Raw genomic sequence first — 27,889 nt, forward strand, 5'->3', positions numbered from 1 at the left:
CCAACACAGCACAAGCTGCCTGCTCTGGATGCAGCTTGTTGAAAAATGGTCCCTAGGGTTTAAGATTGGCATGTAGGATTGTGGAGCAGAAGAGGAGCTGTGGTATAACACTACATAGCCACAACACTGCAGATACCTAGATCCACCTTATTGTCATAAATCATCATGTATCTTGTAGAGGTGAGGGCTCTCTTGCAGCATTGGCAGGATGTTATTATTTTGAGTCAGCACATATCCCTCCCCTGTAGTACTAAAATAGAAGACTTTAAAAATGGTGCATTTCTTGTCCTTCAGGGATCTTCTGCCTTCACTAAGAAGCCATTTCTCTTTCCAAGGCTGCAGCATCATGCCCTGCTGTGGCTATCTGGACAAACCCCCTGCCCCTGGAAGATCCCTGCATCCAGCTTCTCAGTTCTGCTTTGAGGGGGCCAGTGGGACAGTTTTGGAGTGTGGCCTTCTCCCTTCTGGCCTCTGATTCTCTGAAGCTCTTGCCATAGTAGTTTACGTGCAAAATACACTGTGTGCAGCCCAGTTACCTTAATTGCTTCTCTGTTCAGTGAATTGGCAGCTGGCAGTTTAGTTGTCAGCTCCTTTTTCTCTCATCTTTGTTATCTAAAGGATTTACATAAATATCCTGAGGCACTTTGCTGTTGAATATGCTACATCAGGGGTTCTGATTTGTGAGTATTAAAGGCTATTTTAATTCCTGGGACTTGACAGTCCAGGGTTAGAGCATTAGCAGTCAGACCATTTCCTGCAGGCTCACTGATGTCCCACTGTCCTCCTCTGCGTGTTTGTGAATCTGATGAATAAAAAAGCACAGATGTACTGATGGGCTTTTGCAATGTGTCAGTAAACATACTTTTTGCTACCTTTGGCCTGTGGAAGTGTGTATGTCCTCCTTTCATTTCATTATGCTTTAAAGAGCAGAAACCTCAGAACTTAAAAACAAGATCCTCTGGTTGACTTTCTTAATCCTTTTCTTTCTTTTGGAGTGCCAGTGGTGCTTTTTAATGCTTCTCAAAAGAAAAAGGCTAACTGAGTTGCAAAGATAACTGACTACAACCCTACAACTAGGCCACCTGACTAAAAATTTAACACAGTAGTCAGAAAATCTAGAAATAGAAAAACCCACTTGAAATTTAGACACTCCAAAAGAGAAACTCCTGGCAGTGGAACTCCAGGAGCAAAGAGATTAGATTAACTTGGGAGAGGGAATATTGTAGGTTGGGGGCTTTATGAAGCTGTAATAAACCCTTTAGTGTAGGTTTATGTAGATCACATTTTCTTTAAGAAAGCACAACATTAGCACACTAAATATATGGCTGTAATTTTTTTTTTGTCTGTAATCAACATGCATCTTCTAATTATGAAAATTGAGTTTTTTAGGACTTGTCTCTTTTAGAAACTTACGTGAAAATATTTTAGTAAACAAGTAAAATCAGGCCATTTTAACAGATTAAGGATCACTGAGTTACCCACCACATTATTTAATCTATGAATCTTCACTCTGATTAAAACTAAAATGTATACAAAGGATTGTCTCTATATCTCATAGTGTGTGCTTTTGGTCTGTCTTTGGCAGTTACTGTAAAACAGTTCTTTCTTCTGAAAAGGCACATCTAAAGAATTGGAATTGAACACATTTTGAAAATGAGAAAAAACTGGCTTCTGGCCATTAAAATTCATGTAAATAGGTAATTTGTTGAGGTCTACAGAACTGTAACACTTTTCTTTTTCCTGATCATTGCCCCAGGTAACATCATGCACTCTGTATTGCACAGCAAGTTCAACAGAAAGTAAATATCATGGCTCCAGACTTTGATTTTTAAAATATTTATTTGGTCAATTTTTTCCACAGTTTGTTAAATGGGCTCCAGACTTTGCATCACTTGCCATTAATTGTCTTTCTGAGTGTTCTCTGCTGTTGATGAAGTGGGAAGTTTTTCTCTTATGCATTTCATTTTGCTCCTACAAGACTCTACACAGTACTTTGAAAAGAAATGGGAAAATGACAAAGTTGGGTTTGTTTGTGATTGCCCTGTCATCAGTATTAAGTGTCTGCACTCATGGGTTGCCAACTGCAGCGTATTTGATGTAGAACAGAAAGAAGTGTGCAATCATGTTTCTGCTACATTAATAGTGTTGAATGCAAGATCTGTGTCTTTACTCTCCCATTACCCACCTCATGCTTTCTGAGGTACCAACTCTGTTGTGCACTGGGAATGTTTGAAGGCAGCTCTCTTGGGAGACTGACTTATTTTTTGAAGCCTGTTGCTGCACTGGCTCAGTGGCTTTTGAATAGCAGCCCTACAAAAACATCAGGCCAGTCTTACATCTGCATTTTCAAGGTGACATTTTGCCAGCAGTGGTGGTGTAGATGAAAGCAGTCATAGTGGGTCCTGTAAGTACTGTTTCAGCTGCTTGCAGAACTGCTGGAGTGGAAGCCATCTCTTCCCTGTAGTATGGCCCTCTCACAGAGGGGTGTGTGGCAGATTTTGAACATACTCAGCTGGTTCTGTCACTGGCAATTTTCTCCCATGGTGAGAGCAGAGAGGCACTGGATGGCAGAGGCCTCACATGCTCTGCAGGGTAGATGCTGCCCATAGAGATGGGCAACTTCAACCTGGGTGATTTATTTCAGGTTGTCAGTTACTAAGGTACCAGGGATCTTCATTATGGAGAAGAGGACAAGAACCTGTAATTACTCTGCTTTTTGGCAGAAGAGGTTGCTGGAATTGTTTGGACAGTGGCAGTCTGATGGCTCTGTTACTGCTAATAGTTCTGGAGTTAGGAATTTCATAGCAAAGCAAGAGAGAAGTTCTGCTTTATGTGGTGTTTGGAAGGTCACCTATATGAATCCTATCAGGCTTTATTCAAATGGCCTTGTTCCATCATGGGGTTGTCACAAGGGTCAAGGGATGTGTGTCTATATCCTCTAGGTTTTTAGTTTTGCATCAGCAGGAGGAGCTGGTGCTTTCTTCCCCATCTCCCAAACAGCCAATATAAAAAGTTAGGACTGCTGAGCAGCTGCTTCTTGTTTGCTGCTGGATAAGGATCACAGAAACATGATCACTGTCTTTTGCAAATCTTGCCCACTCTCAAAGAGTTATGGGATGGCACAGTATTTTCTTCTTTTCTGATGGGGAGAGTGAAAAGGCAGTGATAGAAGGGTGTAGATGTGCATTAGATGGCATAGATACATGGAGTTTGTGGATACATGTGGATACATGGATACGTCTGTATCGTGAAGCAGCTGAAATGAATTTATTTTCCTCTGTGAATGAGCTAGGCAAGATCTGAGTTTTCTCTGTACGTTTCATCTGCACATCTGTGATACTTCCTTGACTTTCATTATTTAATCTGCAGAGTTTTAAGTGTTCAACTAATACCAACACAAAGGGGTTACTTTTTATAGTAGAATTCTGGAAAATTTACTGTGCAATAAAATTACCATAAATCTTTACCCAAATAACCAGGCATAATAAAATTAACAGACTAGCAGTCGTGGGTACAGATGTATTTGCAAGGCATCTCCTTCTGTTCTGAATTTTTTTTATTTCATGGTTTGACTGCAGCATGCTACCTATGCCGTTGGGGATGGTAATTTCTGTAGTGTGATGATAAACAAGACTCATTGGCCAAAGAGAGATCCCTTTGACATTGCTATGGTGAATGTACTTCATCACAATCTTGTTGTGAATTGCTGTCAAATAGCTTAGCTTATATGAAGCATGAATGATGTGCTGGAAAGATTAATTTTGTCAGGTGTACCTATGACAAGGGTAAATAACATCTCAGATGGGAGAGTTTACAAGCACTTGCATGATTAGCCCAATCATCTTGTTTCATAATTAATTACGTTTATTCATGGATGAAGCTGTGATTTCTGTCTGGAACCAGGAAGTTAATCCCTGATAGCCATAATAAAAAATAAAATTACTCTTCCAGAACCACCATCAATTTCTATGAAGAATGTAATCTTAAGTCTTTAGAATCCTGATGGTATTTGTGAATTTGTGTGTGTTTATAGTCTATGTGACCATGGAGTTCTTGTTTTTTTCTTTTGAGTTAAACCTCTGAGTACTACACTTTACAATGCATGTTTCTTGCAATACTTTTAAGAAAAGAGGAAGAGAGTTGAGTCCACTGACTGAATTCTCTTTGTGTGTGTCTGTTAATAGGACAGATAATTTTGTGCTATGGAAAAAAGACCTCAGATTTTACTAGTCAAGACTATTCATCTTGAATTTGTTAGAATTGGATTTTGATGATGCCTAGCTGGCTAGAGCATATATACATACACCCTAGTTTTCCTTCTAGATTTCAGAATATTTTCTCATAATGATCAGTAAATTCACTTTGTTACTGTTAATATTCATTGCATGGATGTGTGTCTTAAGTGATCTTGAGAATACATTGACATACAATTGGTGCCTCTGGAATGCAGTATACTAAAACACTAGGGAAATAACTCTGTTCAGTTTATTATTTCCTAACACTGTCTTCTCCTGGAGACCTTTAAAATAGTTTAAGTTAAAATCAGGTGGTGCTAGGAACAGTTCAATCTTTAATTTCTCAGATTTAAATTTTTCTTATGGTTTTTTTTCTGTAAGTCTTGTAGTTTTTATAGAACCAGCATTTCTAAAGTCCGTGGGTTTTTTTCATAGGCAACTTTCCTCTTGAGTCCATGGCTCATCTTAGTCTCTTTATGCTTCCTGCTACATCTAGATTTCTTTTAAATTTCTCATCTACATTGTTACCTTCAGGAAGTTAATCAGTGTCCTCAGTGGATGATGAACTGCTTATGGTGAACTACATTATTCTTTAATTGAGGGGTTATCATCATATTTGTAACCTTTTTAGACTGGTAAAAAATACAAAAATTCTCTAATCACTTATTTGCTTTTTTGTTTAATACAGAGGTAAAAAATATCTTAAGATAATGATCACTCCTTGCATTTTCATAGTTATATATGAATAGTCCTTAGTTTCTGGTGAAATTCATTAATTTTACAAAAACAATTGTTAGACAATTGTAAATTCAACCTCTTGAAAATTATATATATGGAAGTAAGGTAAAATGTGTTATGATGTTAGGTATTGAAAATTAACAATGTACCTGCCAATGGTAACGCCATTTGACAAAATAATTGCTTTCAGTGTTTCACTTACTCAAAACTTTACTGTTTGAAAACCCCATTTATTCTGTTACACCATCCGTGTACAGAGATCCTAGGTGCTATCCTCTAAGTAGGAATAGATGAAAACCATTGTTCATTAATAATATAATGATTCAATGAGAATAAAAAGATAATAAATGGGTATAGCTAAATGACGAAAGATATGAAGTTAAGTATAATTTTGTCTTGGAAGAAATCTGTATTGAATATGACAAGGATAGGATTCACAGAAAACAGTATATGTAAAACAATAAAAATGAGACAGGGAACAAAGGAACATCTTGAATGTGTTTAAGTCCTAAATAAAGCTTCTGAGTATTTATTCCAGGGTTTTGCTTTTTTTTAAATTCTTACCTAAAAGCTAAGATGTCTTTTTCTTTTTTTTTTTTTCCTCTCCTCCTATGAATCTCCACACATGGTTCAAACTCCCACCTTGAGTTGGTGTTTTGCTCCCTTTCCTCTACCAAACAACTTAGCAAAACTTGAGGGCCACAGATTTCCTTGAGGCAGTGCTTGTGTCTGGTTTGCCTCCTTTAAGAATTGTTTGTAATTGTAGCATTCAGCCTGTCGAGAAGTAGGGTTGGCTTCCATAGGGACATGACATGAAGGTGCAGAAATGACCAACATTGTTTGCTATTTTTCAAATCTGGTTTTTAAAATCCTCTGTTCTCCCCTCAAAGTTAAGGTGATCAAACTCTTTGCATGACTTTGTCATCGTATTTTTCTCCCTTTTTCCTTTTCCATGGGACCTCTTTCTTCCTACTTGGTTACAGATACTGTCCTCCCATTCTTTTCTAGACTGAAAAGAGACAAACATTTTCTTAATACAGTTACTTACTCTTCCCAAAAGTGAGATTAATTGCTGCTCCAATTATTCAGTGTTTTGGAAGATTCCTGCACGATATTACTGTGCTCTGAATTTAATGAAATAGGATCAAAATATACCAGGATGTTATTAGTAATAAAAATGCAGGTTGTTCAAGCACAGAATACTTGTATTATATTTCATGCCTCAAAGGATGGTATGTATGTATTGCTGATATATCAACTGCTGTATCAACTTATTGACTGGGTTGTAGGCAAAAGTGATTCACAGCTGTTTGGGAGCTGCAGGAAAGAACATTTCAATGCAGCAGCTGCATAAAAGTGAGACCTGCCCTGTGGTTCAGCTGAACGACCACACAGGCAACTGCTGCTGATATAAATGATGGGAGTGACCTGATTGGGCACTGCCTGAAACATGAGGTTGGTGGTCATGTATGAGGCATGTGAAGGAGCAGGAGGGAGGCAGGCAGACATGCAACTGGACCATCATGTGGCTTGGATGCTGAGGGGAGTTGCTGTGTCACTGCCATGCTGTGGAAGGTGTGAAGGAAAACTGCTGTACGCATCCACTGGCTGTCAGAAAGCTGTGACCCATGGTGGCTTGCCTGTGGTGCCTAGAGCAACAGTGACTGTATTGTGGCTTGTAATGTATCCAGGGTAAGCCTGGGATTCTCAGGCCTGCTGTCCTTAATGCAGAAAGAAGATGGAACAGGAAAAACAGCTCCTTCTCCCTTCCTTTGGTGGAGTTTGGTTGACTGGCTTGTTTGTCCTTGTTGCTACTTTCTCTAAGGGAAGAACTGTAGAAATTATTTAGGTGGATGAGCACATTCATTAAAATCAAACAGATTTTTATCACTGACCTCAGTGTAGCCAGATAACAGTGTTATCCCCTGCTCTGGGGACTCAGCCAATAGGTCTTTGTGTAACAGGAGACAATGTCATACTTTTCAAAGAGAAGATTGTTAGGCATCATCTACTGTTAGTGTGGAACCTGAGCAAATCCTCCAATGTTGTCTTACAGACTGCTTACAGTTATCTTCAAATAAGTTAAATTTCTTAATTTTTGTATGTGCCATCCTTCTTGTCCAGAACAATGGTCAAAAATAATGCACAAGGGTGATTATTTTCAGCAGTATTAGATGGGATCAGCTAATTAAGAAATTTCTATTAGTGCAAAGATTTTGAGATACGTTAAACAACAGCCGTGTTGACATATGTGAAGATGAATGTAGAGGAACAGATTAGTCTCAATTACCTGATTGCTTCTAATGAAGTTCAGAATGTTTTGATTTCATAACAGAGTAATTATTTTTATTGCAAAGTTAATTTCTTTCTGCTCGTGAAGAGAAGAAATGTTAATATCTCTTTATATTGTTGTACAGACCACTTTCTGATTCTGAACAGATCAACTTTTTAAAAAAAATAAGACTATATATTCAGCAGCAGAAGTATGATGAAGCGGTAAGTCTCTTTTTGCTATGTATAAATTTTTTGTTTTGTTTAAATTGAAATGAACTGAAATAAAACCTTTTTCCTTCCTCATGATGTACATCTCATTAACTCAAATAAAAGCCCACTGTAAGCCTCCAAAATTCTGCATTTTGATACCAGTTCTATTGAGTAATACTGACCTGCTGTATTTTTTTCATATACTTTTTAAACTGTTTGTTACCATTCCACAGTATAGTGACACACAGTATATATTTTTATTTTCCACAGAAGAAAAGGGTAAAATGAGAGATAAACTGAGGAATGTAGTTCATGTTCACACTTCTTTATTCATGCTAGTTGCGTGATAAAAAGTGTGATATCTTGCCCAATCATAGATCCTGCTTTTTTTTTTTTTTTTTTTTTTTTTCTTCTTCTTTTATCTGAATCGGCTGTTCTTGGTTTTAATTTCATATTTCAGTGTGTCAGACTGGGAACCATGCATGGAATTATGCATCCCAGTCCCAGCATTACTTTACTAAGCATTTGCTAACACTTGCTGTGTGACAGGGTACTGTGTGATGGGTGCCATTCACCAGTGCTTGTATTCTGATGTTGACAGAAAGAATTTGTAGGGCTAAATTATACCAAGAAGTCTTTTGTTTTAACAGGTTTAGTCGGGTCTTTAACTTGTGTTAAAAAGTACCTGAAAATATTGAATATATAAGATTATATTTAACTGCCAGATGCATGGGAGAATTCCATTATGTGTTAGGGTTCAGTTCTTTTTTCCTAATATGATTCTTAGGGTAATAAATTACTATTTTATGCACAGGACAGCTAAATCTATTTTACACTTATGCCTTTTCACTTGCTTTGTTGTAAATTGGAAATAGTTCATCTTAAATAAATGGATCTATTTTGCTGTGGAAGAAGGTTTTCTTTTTGGTTTCCTAATACTTCTACTTGGCTATCACATTTATTTGTAGGAGACATTTTATACATTTCAGGAGTAGAACCTGCAATTTTTTTTGTTATACGTAAATTTCACTCCTTGTTTGTTTGAGTGCTCCAGGTGCTCAAGTTCACTCTTGGTCACTCACGCATCAGACTTGTGCCTGTGCCCTGGTTATCCTCAGCATCCTGTATTGCAATGCAGGAAGGTTGTTCCATTCCCAGAAGCTGGGGTTTGGCTGTTTCTTTGCTTGAACCCTGCAGCTCTTTGCGTTGCAAATATGCACTCATAATTGTATAGAAGAGATGTTATTTGGGGTGAGTTTGCCCACTGGCAGACTGGAGATCTCTTCAGTAGTTGCTGTACTACTCTTCAGTAGTAGACTGTAATCTGTAGTAGTACAAGTAGTAGACTTGTGATCTCTTCACAAATAGTTCTGTGTTTGTTGTTGTTGAATCCCAACTGGATATTTGCACAAATAAAAAAGCTTCATTGTGTTTGTTCAGCTTCTTACTGTACTCTTGCAAATCACACAGATGAGCTTCCCATGTTTGGGTGAATCACAGGGGTCAGCACACCTGGATGACACTCACGGTGGGAAAACCCATGGTCTTTATCATGGTGTCTCCCTGGAGGAGATATTGAGTGAGGGGACCTGTGATTAGTCTGGTACAACCTTTCTTGTGTCCAAGTGATTTATGTCCTGAGAGCTACAAGCAGCTGCTTTGTTAATGAATCTGGGACTCCAGTTTAGTTGCTGAATTCACCACTGGTGCTTGTGGTGTCAGGTACTACTGAAGTGGAGAACATCCCAGGCAGGGAATGCTTCAGGCTGTGGAGGAGTGACTGTGTTTCAGCTGCATTCAGCTGTCCTCCTCCTAGGTACATGTGCCTTCAGAAGCATGTGACTGTTTTTTAAGGGGGTAACTTACCCTGGAATATATACAGGCAAATGCTTATGGGAAAACCAAGTGGCATGCTTGGTAGTAGGTGGTGTTCAAGGTGTGCTATCTGTGTAGCTTTCACCATCTAACCACTGTCATGGCCAGGGAGGATGGTGAAGGAGCCAGGTGATGGATGGATATCCAGCAGGAGTTCCAGCAGTTTGTGCTGGCCAAAACACTGCCTGAGCATGGAGAGGACACATGTGCCAAGAGTGGAGTTGCTTGAGCTCCAGTGGCTGTCAGTTAGGTTGATTTGTGGAATGGGGAACTCACGCTGTTCTGAAGCATTGCTGAAATATTTTGTCTGCCTCCAGGTATCCCTGTGCAAAACCCTGATTAACCTTGCTTTGGAAGGCTTGTCTTACTACCATACATATGATAGATTATTCCTGGGTCTGAGTATTGCATTGGGCTTTGTGGGCTGGACGACATATGTGATTTTGGTCATTATCAAGGCCCATACCAGTTTGACCAAGACTGTCCCAGCTAATAAAAAGGTAGGTTGGAAACATTCAATTATTTTTTTCTATCATATTACAGTATTACATATGTGCTAAGTGACTCTGTGCAGGATTAACTGCATACCTTACACTTCTTTTGACTTCATATGGAAACTGGCAAGCTGTTGAGTTTTGCCTCTACTGTAATCCTGTGTAGTGTTGCTGTTAAGTCCATTGCTTAGGATCAGTATTCCTAAGCCATGTGTCTGAGAGTGCAATACTGTGCTTCCTTAATTTCTTTCTTCCTACAGCTACCCATTTGAGATGCTAATGCAAATGTAATTTAACACAGTGATTTAAAACTATTAAAGGGTCTGTCTTTAACCAGGCTTAATTTTCCAAGGTTTAATTAACCAGGCTTAATTTTCAGCATTAATTGTAGTACAGTTGGCCCACCATTGCAATAATACTTGTTTGGAAGAATACAGACTTCAGTCTTCCAGTCATTGATGTTGTTCACTGTAAGGCCAAAAAAACCCCCAGCATTTAAACTATTATATTCCTTTCCTCTTTGGCAATTTTACATCTGTTCTCAGAAACAGTGCATTTTATACAAAATCATGGCATTTTTAGAATGTATAGTGTGTTTTGATAGAAGGTGAGCTGTGGTTTCACAGATCAGTGTGCTCTCTTGCTCTTTATGATTTGCCAGTGTGCAGCAGAAGACATCAAAGATGAAAGAAGTTCTTTTTGACAAGATTGTTATGGTTCGATTTTTCATAAAGTGTAAAATCCTAGGATATTAATTTATTTTCAGTCATTAATCAGGAAAAAAAGGACCTCAAAAAATGAATAGGCAAAAAGCTAGCATTTCACTAGAGAAGGATTAAAGCCTTCAGGGGGGAAGGGGAAATTCTACCAAACCGCAAGAATTTGCTTCAGAATAAAAGAAATTGTTTTGTTTTTGTAATGTGGTTGAGAACGAGCACTCACTCAGCATCTTTACTGCCTTCAATATATTACTCTGATAAAATTCCTATCATGCTATCTTGAGGTTTTTACTACTGGCTGAAATGAAATAGTCTTGACCTTTAATGAAAATGTTCAAACAAAATTAAAATGGAAAATATTCATAAGTGCTGTACCGCATGATTTAGGTTTTCTTTCATCAAATAGCTGAGAGGAAATAATCCAGGATGCATGTTATGTTAGATAAAAACAAAATAATTACAATAAATAGACTGAGTATCAGGCATATTAATAACTACATTAAGGGAAAAAATGCATTTTTAGTTGACATAGATTTTAATTTGGTATATTGATTTTACTTGTTGAAAGCAAATTTTATGCTAGTGACATTGGCAGTAAAAATTAGATTTCTTAGTTCTTTGTATATAGAATTTCTCTTTTCTCAGTTTTCATAAGAGGCCCTTTTCTGTAGAAACCTTTTTTAGTGTTTCTAAATGCTTAGAGAATCACAATGTGAGGCTAATGTTTCATATATGGAAGTTATTTGGTTTATATTGGAGCAACTGAAAGAAATTTGCTGAGAGACTAATCTGCCATTGACAAATAGTCTCCTCCAAAGCACAACCTTATAAAATCAAGGAGCCTCTGAGTAATGAAACTGCATATCCTGTATATATCACCTTTAAAAGTTTTTGGCTTCTTAGGCTAACTGTGAAAAAAAACCAAACTTTTTTTTCTTTTGGTGTAGAGGGTTGTTTTGCCTAGCAAGAAGCATAACCTTTTAATCTATTTTAAACATTCACAGAAATGCAAATCTGGTTTCCATTTTCAATGCATGACTGATTATATTGGATTCTATAATATTTATGTTGCTATACAGAATAAAATGTTGATTGTATGTGTTTACTCATTCAATGATAAATTATATTGTGTGTATATCATATATATACATATTCATTCTGTCTATATGTCAGCAAATGTAAAATTTAAAACTAATAAAGCAAAATTGCCCTAGGTCAGCTTTCTATATGACATATCTTTTCTTAGTCTAATGGCATATCTTAGCAAAAATTCTATTTTAAAAATCATTTAGAACTTGTATTTGCTGTCAGTTTAGATCAAGACAGTTGTGCATCAGTTACAGGGAGGGGGAGCCAGAAAAGATGTTAATCCATCTAGGTGAACTGCTAGCTGATTGTCTTTTCTTCTGAGCATATTTAATGTAGTTGTGTGTATTTGTCTACCTCTTTCAAAACACTAGCATTTGTGCAGAAAAAATACAGTGTCTTTGTCATTACCTACACTAAAGCTGCCTTTGCCATGTCAAGTTGTAATACATACAGATAAAATTGTTTATTTAAAGCATGTACATAATCTTCCCTTCCCAGTAATTCTTCTGATATTTGAATGTCCCTGAATAAGGAAGAGTAGTTCATTGACCAGATAAAAAGCAGATGCAGAGTGAGTGTTTAAGGCTTCCCTTTGCACAAACAAGAGATTGCTGCTATCTGATGATTAAAGACTGACCTGCCTATGTGAGATAACCCATTTTAAAATTTTTCTTCTCTCTTTGATGTTTCTCCTTAAGAGTGCTCTCAGTCTGAGAATATATTTCTTTGAATACATAACTTTCCAATCACATATCTATTTTTTTCCCAAGAAAAGCCCAAAGCAGGAGCTGTAGTTAAGATTAAATATAATAACAGTTGTGGCTTTGCTACCTTTTAGTGCCGTGCAACACTAGTCTTCTGTTGTATTTTGAAATTGTGGGTTCTTTGAGTAAGGCAGTTTCTCCTATGGAAGGTTGGTCACAAGCCTCCTTTTGTAGCTGTTCCTAGATCCTGAATAGTTGTGGTTTTTTTCTGGTATGAGTTAATGCTTAATATTTTAATTCAATTAGTTCTCTTACAAATGTCTCAAGCAGGAGGAGGAAATATGCTGATGGAATTTTCATTAAATGCTTTGACTGTAAGGCTGTGAACTTGAACTCAATAGGTTATGTTCTGTTTTTAGAAGCTAAATTTGTGGGATCTTTTTCCCAAAACCCTTAGCATTTCTTACTTCAAATGGATTTCAAGTATCTATTGAACATAAATAGCATTGCATATATTGAGCCTCCAGATTGTACAAGTATGCCTTTCCCATGAAGGTTTTACTGCAAGACCTTATGAAGAGACATATTTAGAATTAGATCTTCAAATCCTACTGTTGTTTTTTTTTAATCTGGCTGACAGGCCTGTCTAGAATTGTGTGGAGACACATGGCAGCATGTGTAGCTGTGTTAAAATAGCATTTGTTTTTTTGTGTAACTAACAAACGGAAAATAGTATGTAGTTTAAAACATTTTATTGCTGTTTCAAGAATGTTTGTCCATACATTTGTTTTTCAGAAATCTACTGTTCTCTTCTACAGTTTTGCCTCTGCTGGAATGATAATAGCTTTTTTCCTGTTGATTCAAACATGTCCTTGGACGTACTATATATACTGTCTCTTGCCAGTGCCAGTATGGTATGCAGTTGTGAGAGAGTAAGTAAAGAATGTAATTTATTACTACTGTTTTATAAGATGAAGTCTGGACTTCCTTTTTGTAGAGAATTACATTTTTCCTGTAAATTTGGAAGTAAAAAGTTAGATACAATTTTTTTTAAATCCCTGAAGTGCTTCTTGAGACATTCCAAAGGACTCTGGTTTATATTTCAGTTGATGTAATGAGTAGTGTTCACACTGACTGAAACAGCTGCCAATTCTAAAAGATACCTTTTATCTTAGCAAAAATAAATTAAATTATTTCCGTGACAAAATGTTTTTAGTACTCTTGTAACTGTTGCAAAAGAGTGCTAAAATCTTGGACAAATACCTGTAGCAGCTGACTTACTTTGCAAAATGATCCTGCAAAGTGTCATGTCTGCTGAACACCAGCTACTTTTGGAGAACACATGCTAGTCATGTTGAGGAATGTGCTCCCATATTGAAATAAATTTGTCATGTTTGGGTCTCCTTTTACTCCAGGCCCAAAAGTACTAGTTATCTTCTGATTCCTGTTACTTTTGTAATCTACTGGCAATTTGTAAATACCAACTCAGTTTTATTCAGAGAAAATGAGACCAATTGCAGTTAGATAATGAGCTGTCTCACAAAACTCAGGAAAAGCTAACAGGGAAGGTTTTTCTCTCTCTAAAGCTTCGGAATGTTTCAACATTTATGACAGACATTAAGCACAACATAACCAAAAATACTCATATACTCAGAGTCAATTTGGGTAGTGAATAATCTGAAGCTTGTCCAAACGCTAGTGAAGATGTGCCAAATATGGGAGGAAAAAAGCTGGAGGGTTTTATTGTAGATTTTCTATCAAGTAAAACTGGGCAGAAGGATCATCTGGCTATCACCCATGGGGTCTGGGCAGGACCAGCAATACCTGTAACTTTTTTTGTGCTCTGCCCCTGTCCTTGCCTATAAAGGTAAAATCCTATGTTATTTCTGTTTGGTTGATTTTTTTGTTTGTTTTTTAAAATAAATGTTATGTTGCTCCATCATTTTGAACAGAATTCCTGTTATTCAAGACCTTGCCACAAATGTTTTGTCACTTCATATCGGTCAATCTATAGGATTCCTCCTGATCTGTATACTGGCAATTGAAATACTAGTAAGTATTTTATCTGTATGCATCAACAGGATATCTCATTGCTAGTATTCTGTATCTTTGAGGAATTAATGTGATTTGATTTTCAGTCCTCTTTTGGATTTTTTTTTTTAATTAGGTCTTCAGCTTTTTCTATCGTTCTGCACTTAGTGTTGGTCTTCTTGTCTTTGCTGGCTGGCCAGTGATCACACAGCTGTGGATTCAAGCTAAGGTATTGTATTGCTTTGCTGAGTGTTTTAAAGGGTGAACAGCTGGATTATGTCTTAGGACATTGGGAATGCTTTGGAATGCTGCTTTAGATTCTTACCCATGCTCTTTTTCCAATCTCTGTCGTAAAGCAGCATGTAGAAAAGCAAGGGAATTTAGTATGATCTGGATGGATCTGTTTTGCAACAAAAGTAATGTGTGCTTAAGAGTTTTAGGGTAGCTATGAGTTAGCTATTGGTTTTCTGTTGTTAATGACTAAAAATGCTTGACTCAATCATATGAAATGCACATCATTTATCAAACTGTCACATTGGCTATAGTGTTGGCTATGTATTACGATTGGTGAAAGTATCACTGTTTAACTAATAAGGTAATTTATTAGAAAAAATACTGAAGATAACTGAAAGACAGTTGTCAATTCATTATTGTCTGCAATCAGCTGGGATGCACTGTTCCTCAGAGGCAGCTTTCTATACTGTTTTTCCCAGTAAAAGACCTCCACTTTCATAGATGTGTGTATGAAGTGGCATGATATTTAATTTAAGAGACATTTCTCCCATTAATTGATTCCAATATCTTATTTCGGGGGATACCTAAAATCTAGGGTTCTGGGATAAAGCAAAGGAGTCAAATTGCTAAGTCTTGCTCTCCAAGAGCTGTCAAGATGGAGGCTTGTATTTGTTTATTTACAAGTTAATGTTCTAGTTGAGTAATCAAGTAACTTGTCTTAAAGCTGGGTACACACAGATGATGTTTTGTAGCACTGAAATTTCCTTTCAGGAATATGAATTTGACTCGAGCTTGAAAATTTTAAATGATACAGCTCTTAATGTTTTTAGTTAAATAAAACACCTGGGATAGGGTGGGGTTTTTTCCTCCTAGCAAAGAATTTAGAGAACTACTTGGATGATTAGGGTGGCTAAATCAAATGACACATAGATTCAAAGACTGTATAATGTTACCATATTCTCAGAATATTCTCTCTCAATGCTGATTAATTAACTGCTGCAACCTTCTGAGGATATTAGTTTGTCTTCCTTCTATAAGTTCATTTGTCAGATTTCTGATGCCTGCAATGTGTGTGAAGGCCATGCTTTGAGACAGTGCTTGTAAGTGTAAACTTAGCTTTAATTATCATTGTCTGAGATGGGATTTTGACAGATATGTAAATGAAATTCTTTTTTGTATTAAATTGAAGTACTGTAATACCAATGACCCTGTGCTCTTTTTTTTAAGCTAATTTTACTCCTGAGTGATGCAGGGTCTTTGCTCATGGGAGATGCTAGTAGCTGTTAGTAGTTCACTGAAGTATTTCTTTATGATGACACAATTGTCTGTCCACATGACCTCCTTCTTCTTTCAGACAAAAGCATTGATCTGGACTCTCCTGTGTGTGCTCCTGGCAATATTTCCATTAATGCCTGTTGTAGGAAGAGACCCAAACATTCCTCTGGTGTAAGAATCTCATCTTGTTCTTTAAATTTTTTATTCCCTCTTTAATTCAAAATTTAGGCTGCCTTTGGTATGTGTGAGGAGCTGTATAATTGAAAGCTGGCTGAGACAGGAGTTGAAATTCAGAATTTAAATAACATGATTATAGACACCTCAGTTATTCACTAATGGGAATGAGAATAGGCTTTTAATTCTTTTGCCACATCCGTTTGGTCTTTGTGTTATTCTGTAATTTCTTGTCAAGGGAAACATTTCTCACAGTACAAAAATTTGCACATTTTACATGAAAATAAAGGTGATCATTAAAGAAACTTCAGTGGGGTGCAAATATGGTAAATAGCACTATCATATGTGAATAAGAATTTAGTCAAAAGCAATATATTTTTGACAGCATCTTTCAGAATTTGTCCATCTAATTTTGAATAATCTGTCTTTGAATAGCACTCTGTACCTAATGAGACATTCAGGGAAATAAAGCAAACAGAATAGGCAGAGCTCCCTTCTTCCTTAGTGTCTCCTTTGTCTCTTCTTTTTCCATTTCTGCTTCTCTGTCCTGAGTCTTCATTTCTGGTATTGCTTGTCTGATTTTCTGCAGTTGCTGATTTGCGCTGTTTTTCTAGTACATTGTTGTTATCTGTCCCTCTCCTCATGTGAGCCACTGTTTGGTCATATGACGTGGTCAGCATTCTCTCATATCTGGATGCAATCCAGGTGGTTGGCCTGAGGGGTTAGGCTTGTGGTCTCATTGCAGTTACTGCAGAGAGAGTGAATTTACCCTAGATTGCAATGGCTGCTGCTGTCTGGCAGAAGATACCATGCCTCAGCAGAGCCAGGGTGCCTGATCCTCAGTGAAATATGGGATTTGAGCAGTAATATGTGATTGCAGGTAGAATTATGAGCCCAGATATTTCCAAGATTATTGACATTCTGCCTCAATATTTTCCACTGTATTTTAAATCTATCTGTTGAAAACCCTTCTTAGTCTGGATTCTTGGGCACATTAGAAATATGCAGCACAGATTGACTATATTACAGCCTCTCAGCTGTATATACACGTATGTATTTCTGCTGGTCCAAACTGAGCATTTGCTATTCCATATGACATTTGTGCACAGCTTAGAAATCAAAATAGAATTAAATTACCTTCAGATCTTCCTCTCTGACTGTTCTTTATATTCACCCTACCCAGGCTGTGCATCTTTCTATTTATTCTTTTGATGAAACATTGTACTTTTGAAACACTGTTTGTCTGAAACTTTTCAAGGGAGTGTTGAAGCTGGAAAGGTTTGAAGCAGCAATTAAAAATATATGTATATATGATATTCCAGGATGTTGAAGATAAGTTGATGCTAGGGGACAAGATAAAAGAAGGAAAAATCAGAATGCCAGTGAGAAATGGGTGGTTCTGTTCTTGAGCAGTGGCACTATCTGTCAAGTCAAGGCTTCAGTACATTAATAAAACTTGTAGAGTAGGAGCAGAGATCTCCTGACTCAGCTCAGTCATAAAAAGCAAACATAGGGGTGAAAGCAGGGTCAGGTGATCCAGGAGGAACGTGGAGACACTGAATATGCAGGATAGGTTAGGAAAGCCAAAGTGCTCCTGGGGTTGAATCTGGTTTGGGATGTAAAGTACAGCAATACAGCATACAGCAGCAAAAGAAAGACTTTTGATAATATTTCCTGGGATTTTATTGTTCTTTTGTTTTCGCAGAGTAGCAGCTGGTTTGCTGACCCTCTTGATCTCTTGCTTCTCATTGGCATCTGTCTGTAAAAGTGAAAATAACTACAGAGATAATGAAGATCTGAAAGTATATTTTTATCAGGTCAGTTGTTACTTTTCAGCAATTCTGAATATTAGAGGGTGTTTCTTATGCAAATTTTTACTTACTTTCCAAGAACGTGTTTCTAATGTGGCCAAGATTTTAAAGAAGAAAATGCTTGTTCCTAGGAGTTTTGCCCTTGGCTTTTTCACGAGCCGCTATTTCCATGTGCGCATATTTAAACATCATCATGCTGTGTTCCCAACAGCCTGTCGTGTGCATAATTATATTGATTGATATCTAGATGTGCATATACATTCTGATGCTCTGCTTGGAGGGTTGGAGAGTTTGTCCTGCCTTTGGTCTGTGCACATCACTTCCAGTGACCTTTGCAGTAGTTGCATGTGCACACTAAGGACAGGCTTGCTGGTTCAGGGGGCTGAACTAGTTCCAGTTTCTGGCTGTAGGAAAACAATGTGAGTCTAATACTGAGCTGGTTTTCTGTTGGTTAAGTCTTCTTTCAGGTGAATTATGGCTTCATGAAATAGGTAGGGTTTTCTCATGCTAATTAAGTTCTAGAAAGCTTTAAGATTCTAATAATACCTTGCATGTCTGCTGTCCTTTTATTTTTTTTCCCTCAACTTATTACAAGGTAATAGCTTTATTTCAGGACCAGCTTTGTTGGTTATGATTTAGTATGTGCTGGAGTTTCTTGCTGTGCAATGCACTCATTTTATCAGTGATTTAGGTATGGAACTCAAACTGGTTGAAAGGAGGAGGAGAAAGAGTAATGAGTGCTTAAAATGGCTTCACCTGAGCATGAATGCATGCAAAATGTGGTGGTGATGTGTCTTAGTTTTTCCAGCTTACATGTGGAAAAAAGGTGTCAGTCCCTTTCCTAAGCATTTAGCACACAGATGTCCAATAAACCCTCAGCAATGGATTTCTTGCTGGTGTGCCTGAAAAAAACTTGCACTGGATGAGGGAGTGAGGGAGCAGCTCAGTAGGCAGCTGGCCAACCTCAACTCACCACACAACTGCTGTGGCATCTCATGATGATGAAGGAATAGATCTGTAGTAAAAGTAATGCCAGACCATTGTTGAGCAAACTTAGAGAATCAGGAAATCCACTCACTGGGTGATACTTAATTAGATGAAAATGTTCTGCCTGCTCATTCAGGAAGTAACATCTTAATTTTTCTCCCAACTTTTAAGAAGATCATAAAGTTCCTCAAATTGCTCCTTAATCAGAAGATATTTTACAGTAATGACATCTAATTACTAGTCTCTATTAGATTTTTGTTTCAGTACCTTAATTGGAAATGGAAAATATGAGATTCACCATCCACATTCTGGATAAGGAAGGGATTGGGAGGTGAGATTATTCAGATGTAGAGGGAGAAAAGGACATTACAGAGGCATTATATGTGTTTCTAAATAAATATCTTGTTTTGAGATTAGGTTACATTTAGTTGCTTTGAAACGTATGGGAATACAGAAGGAAAATGCCTGTCAGAATACTATTATTTCTGTGCAACAGAATTCCCTAATTCTCCATTTATATTTTCCTTTGAGTTGGACTTTTCAGTGGGAACAGGAAGGAGTAATCTTCAAAAATTCTTATTGGGAGCATTTTTAAATCCTATGTTTTGATTTACAACTCTCAGACAGTTTTAAAGGTGAGATGAATCCCCTAGTCAGGGGGAAATACCTATTTTGCAGTGACAAATGGTGATCAGGCCACTGACATTCAAATAGATAAGCACACTCAGTCAGGTTCCTGCTCTGCATCTGACAAGGGATTTCTTAAAGTGGGTTTTGTAGATCCCCCATAAGTGGTTGGAGGCAGTCATCAAAGGTTATGCTTTCCTCTGATAACATTGTTACTTAATGTTTGGGATCACTGATGAGTTAAACCTAAGCCAACCTAAACAATTCTTAGATTCTATGATATCTGAGAGGTCATTAAGGCTTCAGAAATGATGAAAACAGGAGACATTCATAATCCATCAGCTGCTGGAGAGAGCAGCAGTTTCTCTTTGCCATCAGTTTCACAGATGATGTCCAGTTTTTGCCGCACTACTAAAAATATGCTGTTTTCATTGGTTGATAATGTTGTGCCAAGTTATTATTCCCAGGAGGCTTGGACTTCAAGTCAGTTTGAGTTTCCTCCTCTAAATTCCAATTGTAGAATAATTTTGGTTGGAAAAGACCTGTGAGATCAAGTCCAGCCCTTAACCTAACACTGCCAAGATCACCACTAAACCATATCCCTAAGTGCAACATCTACACATTTTTTAAATAGGAGAACTAAACAGTAGGAATCCAGGTTGTACTGGTGGAACCAGGGGACAGGAAAGGTGTTCTCAACCAGCCTTGTGCACAGCTGATGATGCTGGTTCTCCTGCCATTCTCCCCATGAGTTGTTAGGATGTTCACTGCTTAGGAGAGCTCCCAGCCAGAGCTGCTGGCAGTGGTGGGACTGCAGGTGTCACCCTTGGTTTCTTCCTAGCTGTGACCTACAGGTATGTGTGTCTGAGAGCTTCTCTTAAGATGTTCAAGAATTATCTCTGAGCATCAGAGAATGTTGCAAAGGAGGAAGGGAAACAGTTTCCTAGCTGGAGACCTCTCTATGCATCTCCAAGTTTCTTCTGCTCAGTTCTTCAGTCCTGGAGATACTGGCAGAAGCCAAGGGCAGTTTGAATGTTACTTAAACTGCGAACACAGATTCTCAAAAGCAACATCTTGAGCCCTTCCCTGGACACTGGCATAGATCTAGCAGCTGTACATTGTGCTTAATAATGTTCCCAGGTCATCCCAAGTCTTCCAAGGCGCAGGATATATTATGGAGGGTGACACAAAGTCAGTGCAAAGTGACTTCACCAGTGTCTAGGGGATATCAGAGGAATTACCAAAGCTCATGACACTAAAAAGAACTTGATAAGATATATCAAAGGGGAGAGATCTGGCCTGAATACAGCAAAAGCACCCAAAATAAACCTCAGAGGTCTAAAGGGTCCAATTCCCTGAGCTTTTGGATGCCTAATGTTTTGACCTCGGTTATTGATGTCACCTAGAAATACAAGGTACATGTTCTTGTGGCCTGAAATTAAATAGAAGCAGCAGATACTGAGCACCTGTGAAACTTGCCAAAAAAGAATGCTGATGCTAAATGTATCCTCTGGGCTGATCCCACTAGGTATCACTGCAGTCTAGCAGGGAAATAGCAGCTATTCATATGGTAAAAAGTGATGGATGTGAACGGTGTAGTTGCTGTGCACTAAAAAAGCCACAACAGCAATTACATCTTGTGATGCACTTTTAAAGCACATGTTTGCAAAGTACTGTGCATGCTTGATTTGCCTTTTAGTGGAACTGCAGAGTTGTGAATAGCAGTAATTGAAAACTTGGCTCAAGCATTTTCTTGGATAATTGTCACCTTTCAAAAATAACTGACTCATGGGGTAATTTTCGTAAGGTTTTTTGCACGTACTTGGTGATTGAATAGTGTCTCTTGAATTAGTCAAAGGAAAAAAAACCTCTCCAGGTTCTCTGCTTCTCCAAGGCAGAAGGCTCTGCTTGTGGTGGTTCAGTCAATTTAATAGGGGGGGAGGAAAAACCCAACAACTTCTTTCCATCTCTTAAAAGCCACCCCCAATCTGTTCTACTGCTGCTTCTCTTCTCACAGGAGCCTGACCCTTCACCCTGCATCCGATTTTTCAGCAAAGCCAGAGGCTCTGCTTGTTCTTTGTGGCTGCTATCTGAGGACAAGTGTGCATTGAAGGACTAGGGGTGTCTTTTTTCTGTGGTTTGCAGGAGTGTTTAAATAGTTATGTTTGACAACTAGCATATCATGTCAAATCAGTGATCCAGGTCACTTGTGTATACTGTTTTAAAATACCACAAATAAATAATAAGAATACTAATAAAAGTAATCTAGAAGGAAGTTTTAAAAAGCCAGTAATTGTAAATTACAAAATTTTACATTTTGGACACTATGTATTTGACTTCCTCTTCTTATGGTGATTCAGATGAGGTGTTTATGCAACTCTGAAGCATATTTACATATTTCGTATGGGATGGCAGAGATCTGTATATTAATTTTGTGTTTTATTGTCTGATTTCTTCTTTCTAGATGTTCAGTGTTGCACTTTCGACATATGTTGTGAGCAGTACCCATGACAGTCTTAAGAACAAAGAGGGATTGCCTGTAATGAATCAAATTATTAGCTGGATGATTCTAGGTAAGAAAATCTTCCCTGGGTAGGGTTGGGTGGGGGATGATGTCACTTTTTCATTATTTTACTTTCCTTTATCTGACTGCTGATAGTTCTTTGGTATGTTTTCTTTCCTAAGTAAGTTTTTTTTGAGAAATGTGGTAATCTTCTAAAATATTATTCATTTGTAAGTTTGTCATAAAAGGCAAATACCTTTGATTTACAAGTAGCTTTATCTTTTATTTTGAGTGTTCTGAATATTTTGAAGACCCCTTTTAGGGATATAATGCATAAATTCCCTTTTTCTTTCACTTGGAGCCAGATATGGGTGATCTGAGATGTTCTGCAAGCAATCCAGTTGAGCATAGGGAAGTGAGCAAAGGTTATTGCTGTAATTCAGTGTAAACTTGAAGCTGCAGCTGGTGGCAGAGACCCTTGGAGTGTGGAAATAATCTTGAGAGCTGCCTTGAAAAATACCTGTGAAATAATGATGATAATGTATATTTGATATCTGTTAGAATCTAATTATTAAAGAAAAAAGCAATTTACAAGTCTATTATTTTTTCACCATTCAAAAATCTCTGTGATTAAACAAAGCCAATGGAATTGTTACTGGAGTTCTGGAATACAATGAAGCAATATTTTTCATATTTCAGCTATAAAAGAATTTCTGTAGGGCTTCACTAGAAAATGTTAAGCATTGTTTATCCCTGAGTGATCTGGAATGTGGGATTTGTTTTAGAGCTAAATATATTGCATGCAAAGTTTGATGGCAGCTTTTTGCTACAAGTCAGGATCAGGAATTAAAACAGTTTAATGAAAGGACTGTGGTTCATGTTACCTACTTGCTGGTTGTCTTTGTACATTCCTGTAGTTGGTGACATTGTTTCAACTTAAGTAGATCTTGTCAGTTTTAGCAATCCTGCTTCTGTTTGAGCAAATGGATTCAAGATTAAGTTCACTGATTGTGATCAGTGTGTGTGTGAGCAGTGCTTTCTTAGTAATGTAGTTTTCTTTGGAGCATTTTCTTTTCCATCATGCTCCCCTAACTCTTTGTAGCCTGCTAAGCTAAATGGGGATCTCTGTGCGGATGAGTTTCTTGCAGTTGTAAAGTCAATGAAATCAATGAAGTCCTGCTTGGCTTACTGGAGCAGGAATTGAGTGTAAAGGTTATATTTCTCTCCTGTGTAAAGATGAAAGAGAAACATTTTTCATCTAAGAGATGATTCAGGCAGTCAGAGAGGTTTAGAGTTATGAGGAAAAAGTATATTAGAAATTCTCTTTGTTGTGGGTGATGATAAAAATAAAGCTAACAGTGAAGTAAACTGTAGGTACTCAAAATGTCTACTTGCTGCCACAATGGTATTGAATATTTTAGCAACATCTTTCAGACTGGAAGTAATTATTCTAAGTGAATATGATATACAAGGTAGGAGCTTTGTGTACTTGCTGAAATTGCTCTCCATAATTAAACACAGAAGTAAGCAGGTAAAACACTGAGGCATCCAACATGTCCTCAATATTCCTCGTGGAGAGAAATGCCTTGTCATTACCATAACCACAACTAGCACCTGCCCTGCTGCCATTGTGTACCACAAATGGGACACCATAAGAATTAAGGTACCAAACTCTACTGTAGCTTTTCCAAGGTTGATGGGATTACAGATAGTCCAACTCCTCTTCATCTTTTTGCTTAGTTGTGGAAGAATGGCACTGTTACTTACTGAACTCTCATGTTACATGTCTCTCTGTATTTATAGAACCAGAAACACACAGTTGCCAGTATTTGTTCATAATAACACCTATTTATTATTGTGTCAGAATGATAATAATACTTTTGAAGTTTTCTAGGGATTTTTCCCCCCTTCTCATCTACTTATCCTGACTAATATGAAACCTAACTGTTTAAATTTTAACTTTGACCCTTTGATTTTTTGAGTAAGACTGGTGTTTGAGGAACCAGGCACGTGAATTAGTGATGGCTGGGTTCCTGCAGGCCTGTGTCCAACTGGTTTTGACTTTTACAGTGTATGGTTCATGCAGTGTATTTAACTGCAAACATAGAGGTAAAACCGAGAGGTTTAATGTTAATTCAACTGCTTCCCATGTTCTTCAGAACTATCTTAATATTAGCAGATATTCCTAAATTAATGTATATTATGTCTTAAAATTTTCATCTGTGGAAATTTATCATAGCAACTTGCCAAATTTGAGGAATTTAGTGTCACAACTGTATACAGAAGTTTATATAGGCCAGCCAGAAACCTGCAGGTGTCTTTATGATTAATATCTGATGTATCATATCAGAGATGGGAGAGACTAATTATCACCTACCAGCCATTCATCTGTTCTCCTCTCTGATTGCACTCTAGAGTGATACACATCTGAAATGTTGAGTGTCATTCACTGAGGCCAGTTGCCGTGCTGAGTTTATTTCCAGCTGTTCTGACTTTCAGTGAGGTCCCTGGAGTTCCTTCTTGAGCTCGACCTTCTGGAGCACCCTTGAAGTCACTTATTCTGTAATTGTAGCAGTGGCCAAGGCTGAAAGCCAGGCAATTAAAAATACTGACCTGCAGGACTTAGAAGCCTCCTCAACTCTCTTTCATTGATATCTTTACTATAAATACTCTAAATATTAATGTATACGATGGTGATAATTGCAAGTGAATACTTTCCATATAGTTTTGTGTTTCTTAGAGTGTTTATTAATTTTGACTTATTGTTGATGCAGCCTTTGAATTATTTAGTAATGTGAAGTTACTATACTGCAATGAAGAATCACATTAATGTTGTCACTATACTTTTTATAAACAATTTTCATATTAAAAAAAATCAGGTTTAAAGATTAAATCATAGCAATGCTTTTCCTTCTCCCTTTCCTTTCCTCAAGCATTGGCCATCTTTCCTGTTTTCTTGCTCTTTATTCACTTTTGCAGTAGCTCAATTCCTGCTACAAAGGATATCTACCTATCTCAGGATATCGTCTATCCTAACTACAAAGGATAGAAGGCCAAGCTGGATGGGGCTCTGAGCAACCTGATCCTAGTGGAAGGTGTCCCTGCCCATGTGAGGGGCGTTGGAACTTGGTGATCTTTAAGGTCCCTTCCAGCCCAAGCCTTTCTATGTTTCTAATCCAGCGCAGCCATGGCTTTGTCACTACAGTAAGTGGTTCTCAGAGCAGTATTAAACAGTCAGGTTTGACTGGGTTTTAGGGTAGTGCTTCTGCATCATCTTAAGGACTTATTAACATCAGTTCATAAGAAGTTGTAAAGGCTGTGACATAGACAGGGAATTAAAGTGATAGAGAACTAAAATTACTTTTGATAAATGTGAAGCATTCCAAACATTGGATTTTCTTTAGCAAAAGTATCTTCTGAAAGTTGATCTGTGTTGAATTTCTGTACATAAAATGTCAAGATTTGAGGAAAGTTATTATGTTACTGAGGATGAAATGTTTTGCAAAATGTGATTGATGGATCTCTTCTTGTTATTGCAGCTTCTTCCCCAGTGTTGCTGCTACTGAGCCCCACGTTTCTCTTTCAGAGACTGTTCAGCATATTGCTCTCCCTGATGTCCATCTACCTACTCCTCAGCACAGGGTACTTCTTTGTTACTCTATTTGGGTTGGTTTTACATATGAAAATCCAGGGCTGTATGTGAAAGTGCTTCATCTCATGCACACTTCTGTTAAAGGTGTAACAGGTGCTTCCAGCATTTATTGCATTGTTTAGTTTACTAAATAAAATTTCAGGGGAACTTTCAGGTTCCTCCTTGTATTATAAACACTAGTTTGTTGACATTCCTTTCAACTAGATAAAGCAGTGGCAGGAAGGGTGTGTGTTCAAACAATCTTGCACCAAAATAAGAAAGTCTGTTTTAGTTTATGCACTTTGTTGTTTTGATGTCTGCTTTTCTGCTTGCAAACAAAAGGAAATAGCTTCTCTCCCAGCTGCTCAGCACTGGTGTCTAGTTATGGCTTAAATTATGTGTGCCAGGAAACAGGTAGCCCTAAAATGAGGGAAAATTTTATTCTGAGAGATTTGTGTGGAAGTAATCTTTTCTTTCAAAGGGATGTTGTTTCCCACAAAGACTAGTCCGTGCTTCTTTTTGGATAAAAGTCAACTCCTCTGATCTTTTAAATGAAGAAAACACTATGTCAGCCAACCCTTTATTTTTTTTTCAGACTTGGTAGCTCTGAAGAGCATAATTAATGGCAACTATAGGAACTGTTCTTTCCGCCTCCCCTCCCACTTATCCTCTGGATTTAATTACACTGGAAAATTAAGTGGAATAAAATGTCTTGCTGTAGACATTTTGCAATAGCTGCCTCCTGTGGATGCTCTCATTTTAGTTGAAGCATCTCCTTTTTTTTTTCATCTTCTGTCTCCCCTTCCTCCCACTTCCCCATTAAGATTTTGGTCCTAATGTTACACTTGACTGCACACACATTCTTACATTCAGCTCTCTTAGCCTGTGCTGGCTACTGGATAAAGCATCAATGTTGTTCTCTCTGAGGCTGGCAATCTCCCTCTTTGTATTTTGGCTCTGCACCAGACTATGCGAATGCTGACAGCTCTCGGCTGTCTTCCTACAATGTCCAAATAGACCAAAAAATTTTGGAACAATTCTTAAGAAAGGAAACAAAACCCAAGGCACTGGTGCCAAAGGTTTCTCTCCTCAGTGCACTCTTATATCACACACTGATAACACAGCACATTGCTTGGGTAATTGCAGTACCTCTCTAGGGGTAGTTAAGTGGAAATACTGAAGCCAGCTGAGGAGCAAGGTTGCTTACAACCACTTGTCACTGACTCAGTTGGAGTCACTTAAGCTGTAGGCAAGTGTAGACCATTGTAAGGGTTGTAGTGTTTCTATTACTGACAACACAACTGTTTTGTCTTCATGTTTAACTGTCATTCTGATAATTAAAGTGGAAGTGTCTATTCAAAATTTTTTGTTCCATTTTGAAACTGTTTTGTAGCCCAGTGGAATCAGTACCAAGATTAACTGTAATGATTTGCTTATTTTTTAGACAAACAAGTGCGTGTCTAAGAGGGAAAAAATAAAAAGGAGAAACATTTACAATCTTGACAATATCAGTATTATACAGTGTCAGTATTGTAATTTTATCCTGAAAGAACAAAACCTGGGAGGTACCACGAAGTGCAACTGGAGAAACTGAGCATTATCCAATTTCAATCTTCCACTCTTGTGTTATCTTGGGATCTTAATCTCTCGCATAAGTACACTCATACTCTGGAATTTGAGTGCTGTAGGAGCCAGAAGTACTCCTCAGAGATTGGGGGTGTAGCTAGAACAGCTTTGTGACCATGGTTAGAGTGTGACTTGATGCTGCTATTGTGAAGGATTGGAATACAGTGGAGGAAAGAACATTTCACTGAAATGAAATGTAATGCTTTTTTTATTATACAGATGTCTCTTTCCTTAGAGCCAAACTGAGATCACCATAATGAGTTTGTGTGATTGGGTCCTAAACAGCAACCAGAGACTGTGTCTTTTTAAGTTGAACTGTAACCCTTCAGTTCCAAGTCGCTCTCATTGAAAAATTTTCCATTTTGCAGAAAATCAATGTCAAATATGGTTCTTTTCTCCTGTTTCTTTTAACTTTATTCCAGTTTTGTTAAAATTAAAAAAGGCACTCATACAACATTGTGGTAGCCATTAAACAAAAAAATGAAAAACTTGACAAAGCTGAAGCAAACTCTGTTTCTCCTACTTTTGCCATTTAACTACTCTATGGCTTTAAAATTTAGCCAACCAACTCCGGGTACTCAGACATGGGGACAAAAGGGGGAGAATGCCACTAGATCTTGGTATATCCTTTGTGTGAAGAAAAAAGAAAGGA

General features: G+C 37.6%; 1 protein-coding gene across 2 annotated transcripts in view; it reads left to right on the forward strand.

The window, feature by feature from the left end:
• The window catches only part of PIGN (phosphatidylinositol glycan anchor biosynthesis class N), a 97,671-nt gene that overhangs the window by 48,459 nt on the left and 21,323 nt on the right, over positions 1–27,889 (forward strand). For both annotated transcript variants that reach the window (XM_085052081.1, XM_085052082.1), the window contains exons 13-21: positions 7,391–7,469; positions 9,650–9,832; positions 13,134–13,270; positions 14,291–14,390; positions 14,506–14,598; positions 15,958–16,049; positions 17,758–17,869; positions 21,942–22,050; positions 25,520–25,622. In XM_085052081.1, the coding sequence (XP_084908207.1) occupies positions 7,391–7,469; positions 9,650–9,832; positions 13,134–13,270; positions 14,291–14,390; positions 14,506–14,598; positions 15,958–16,049; positions 17,758–17,869; positions 21,942–22,050; positions 25,520–25,622 (1,008 nt within the window). The remainder of the gene's footprint in view (positions 1–7,390; positions 7,470–9,649; positions 9,833–13,133; positions 13,271–14,290; positions 14,391–14,505; positions 14,599–15,957; positions 16,050–17,757; positions 17,870–21,941; positions 22,051–25,519; positions 25,623–27,889) is intronic.

This window comes from Lichenostomus cassidix, chromosome 2 (genome assembly GCF_008360975.1).
Source record: "Lichenostomus cassidix isolate B80296 chromosome 2, HeHo_3.0, whole genome shotgun sequence".
In the NCBI taxonomy this organism is placed as follows: Eukaryota; Metazoa; Chordata; class Aves; order Passeriformes; family Meliphagidae; genus Lichenostomus; species Lichenostomus cassidix.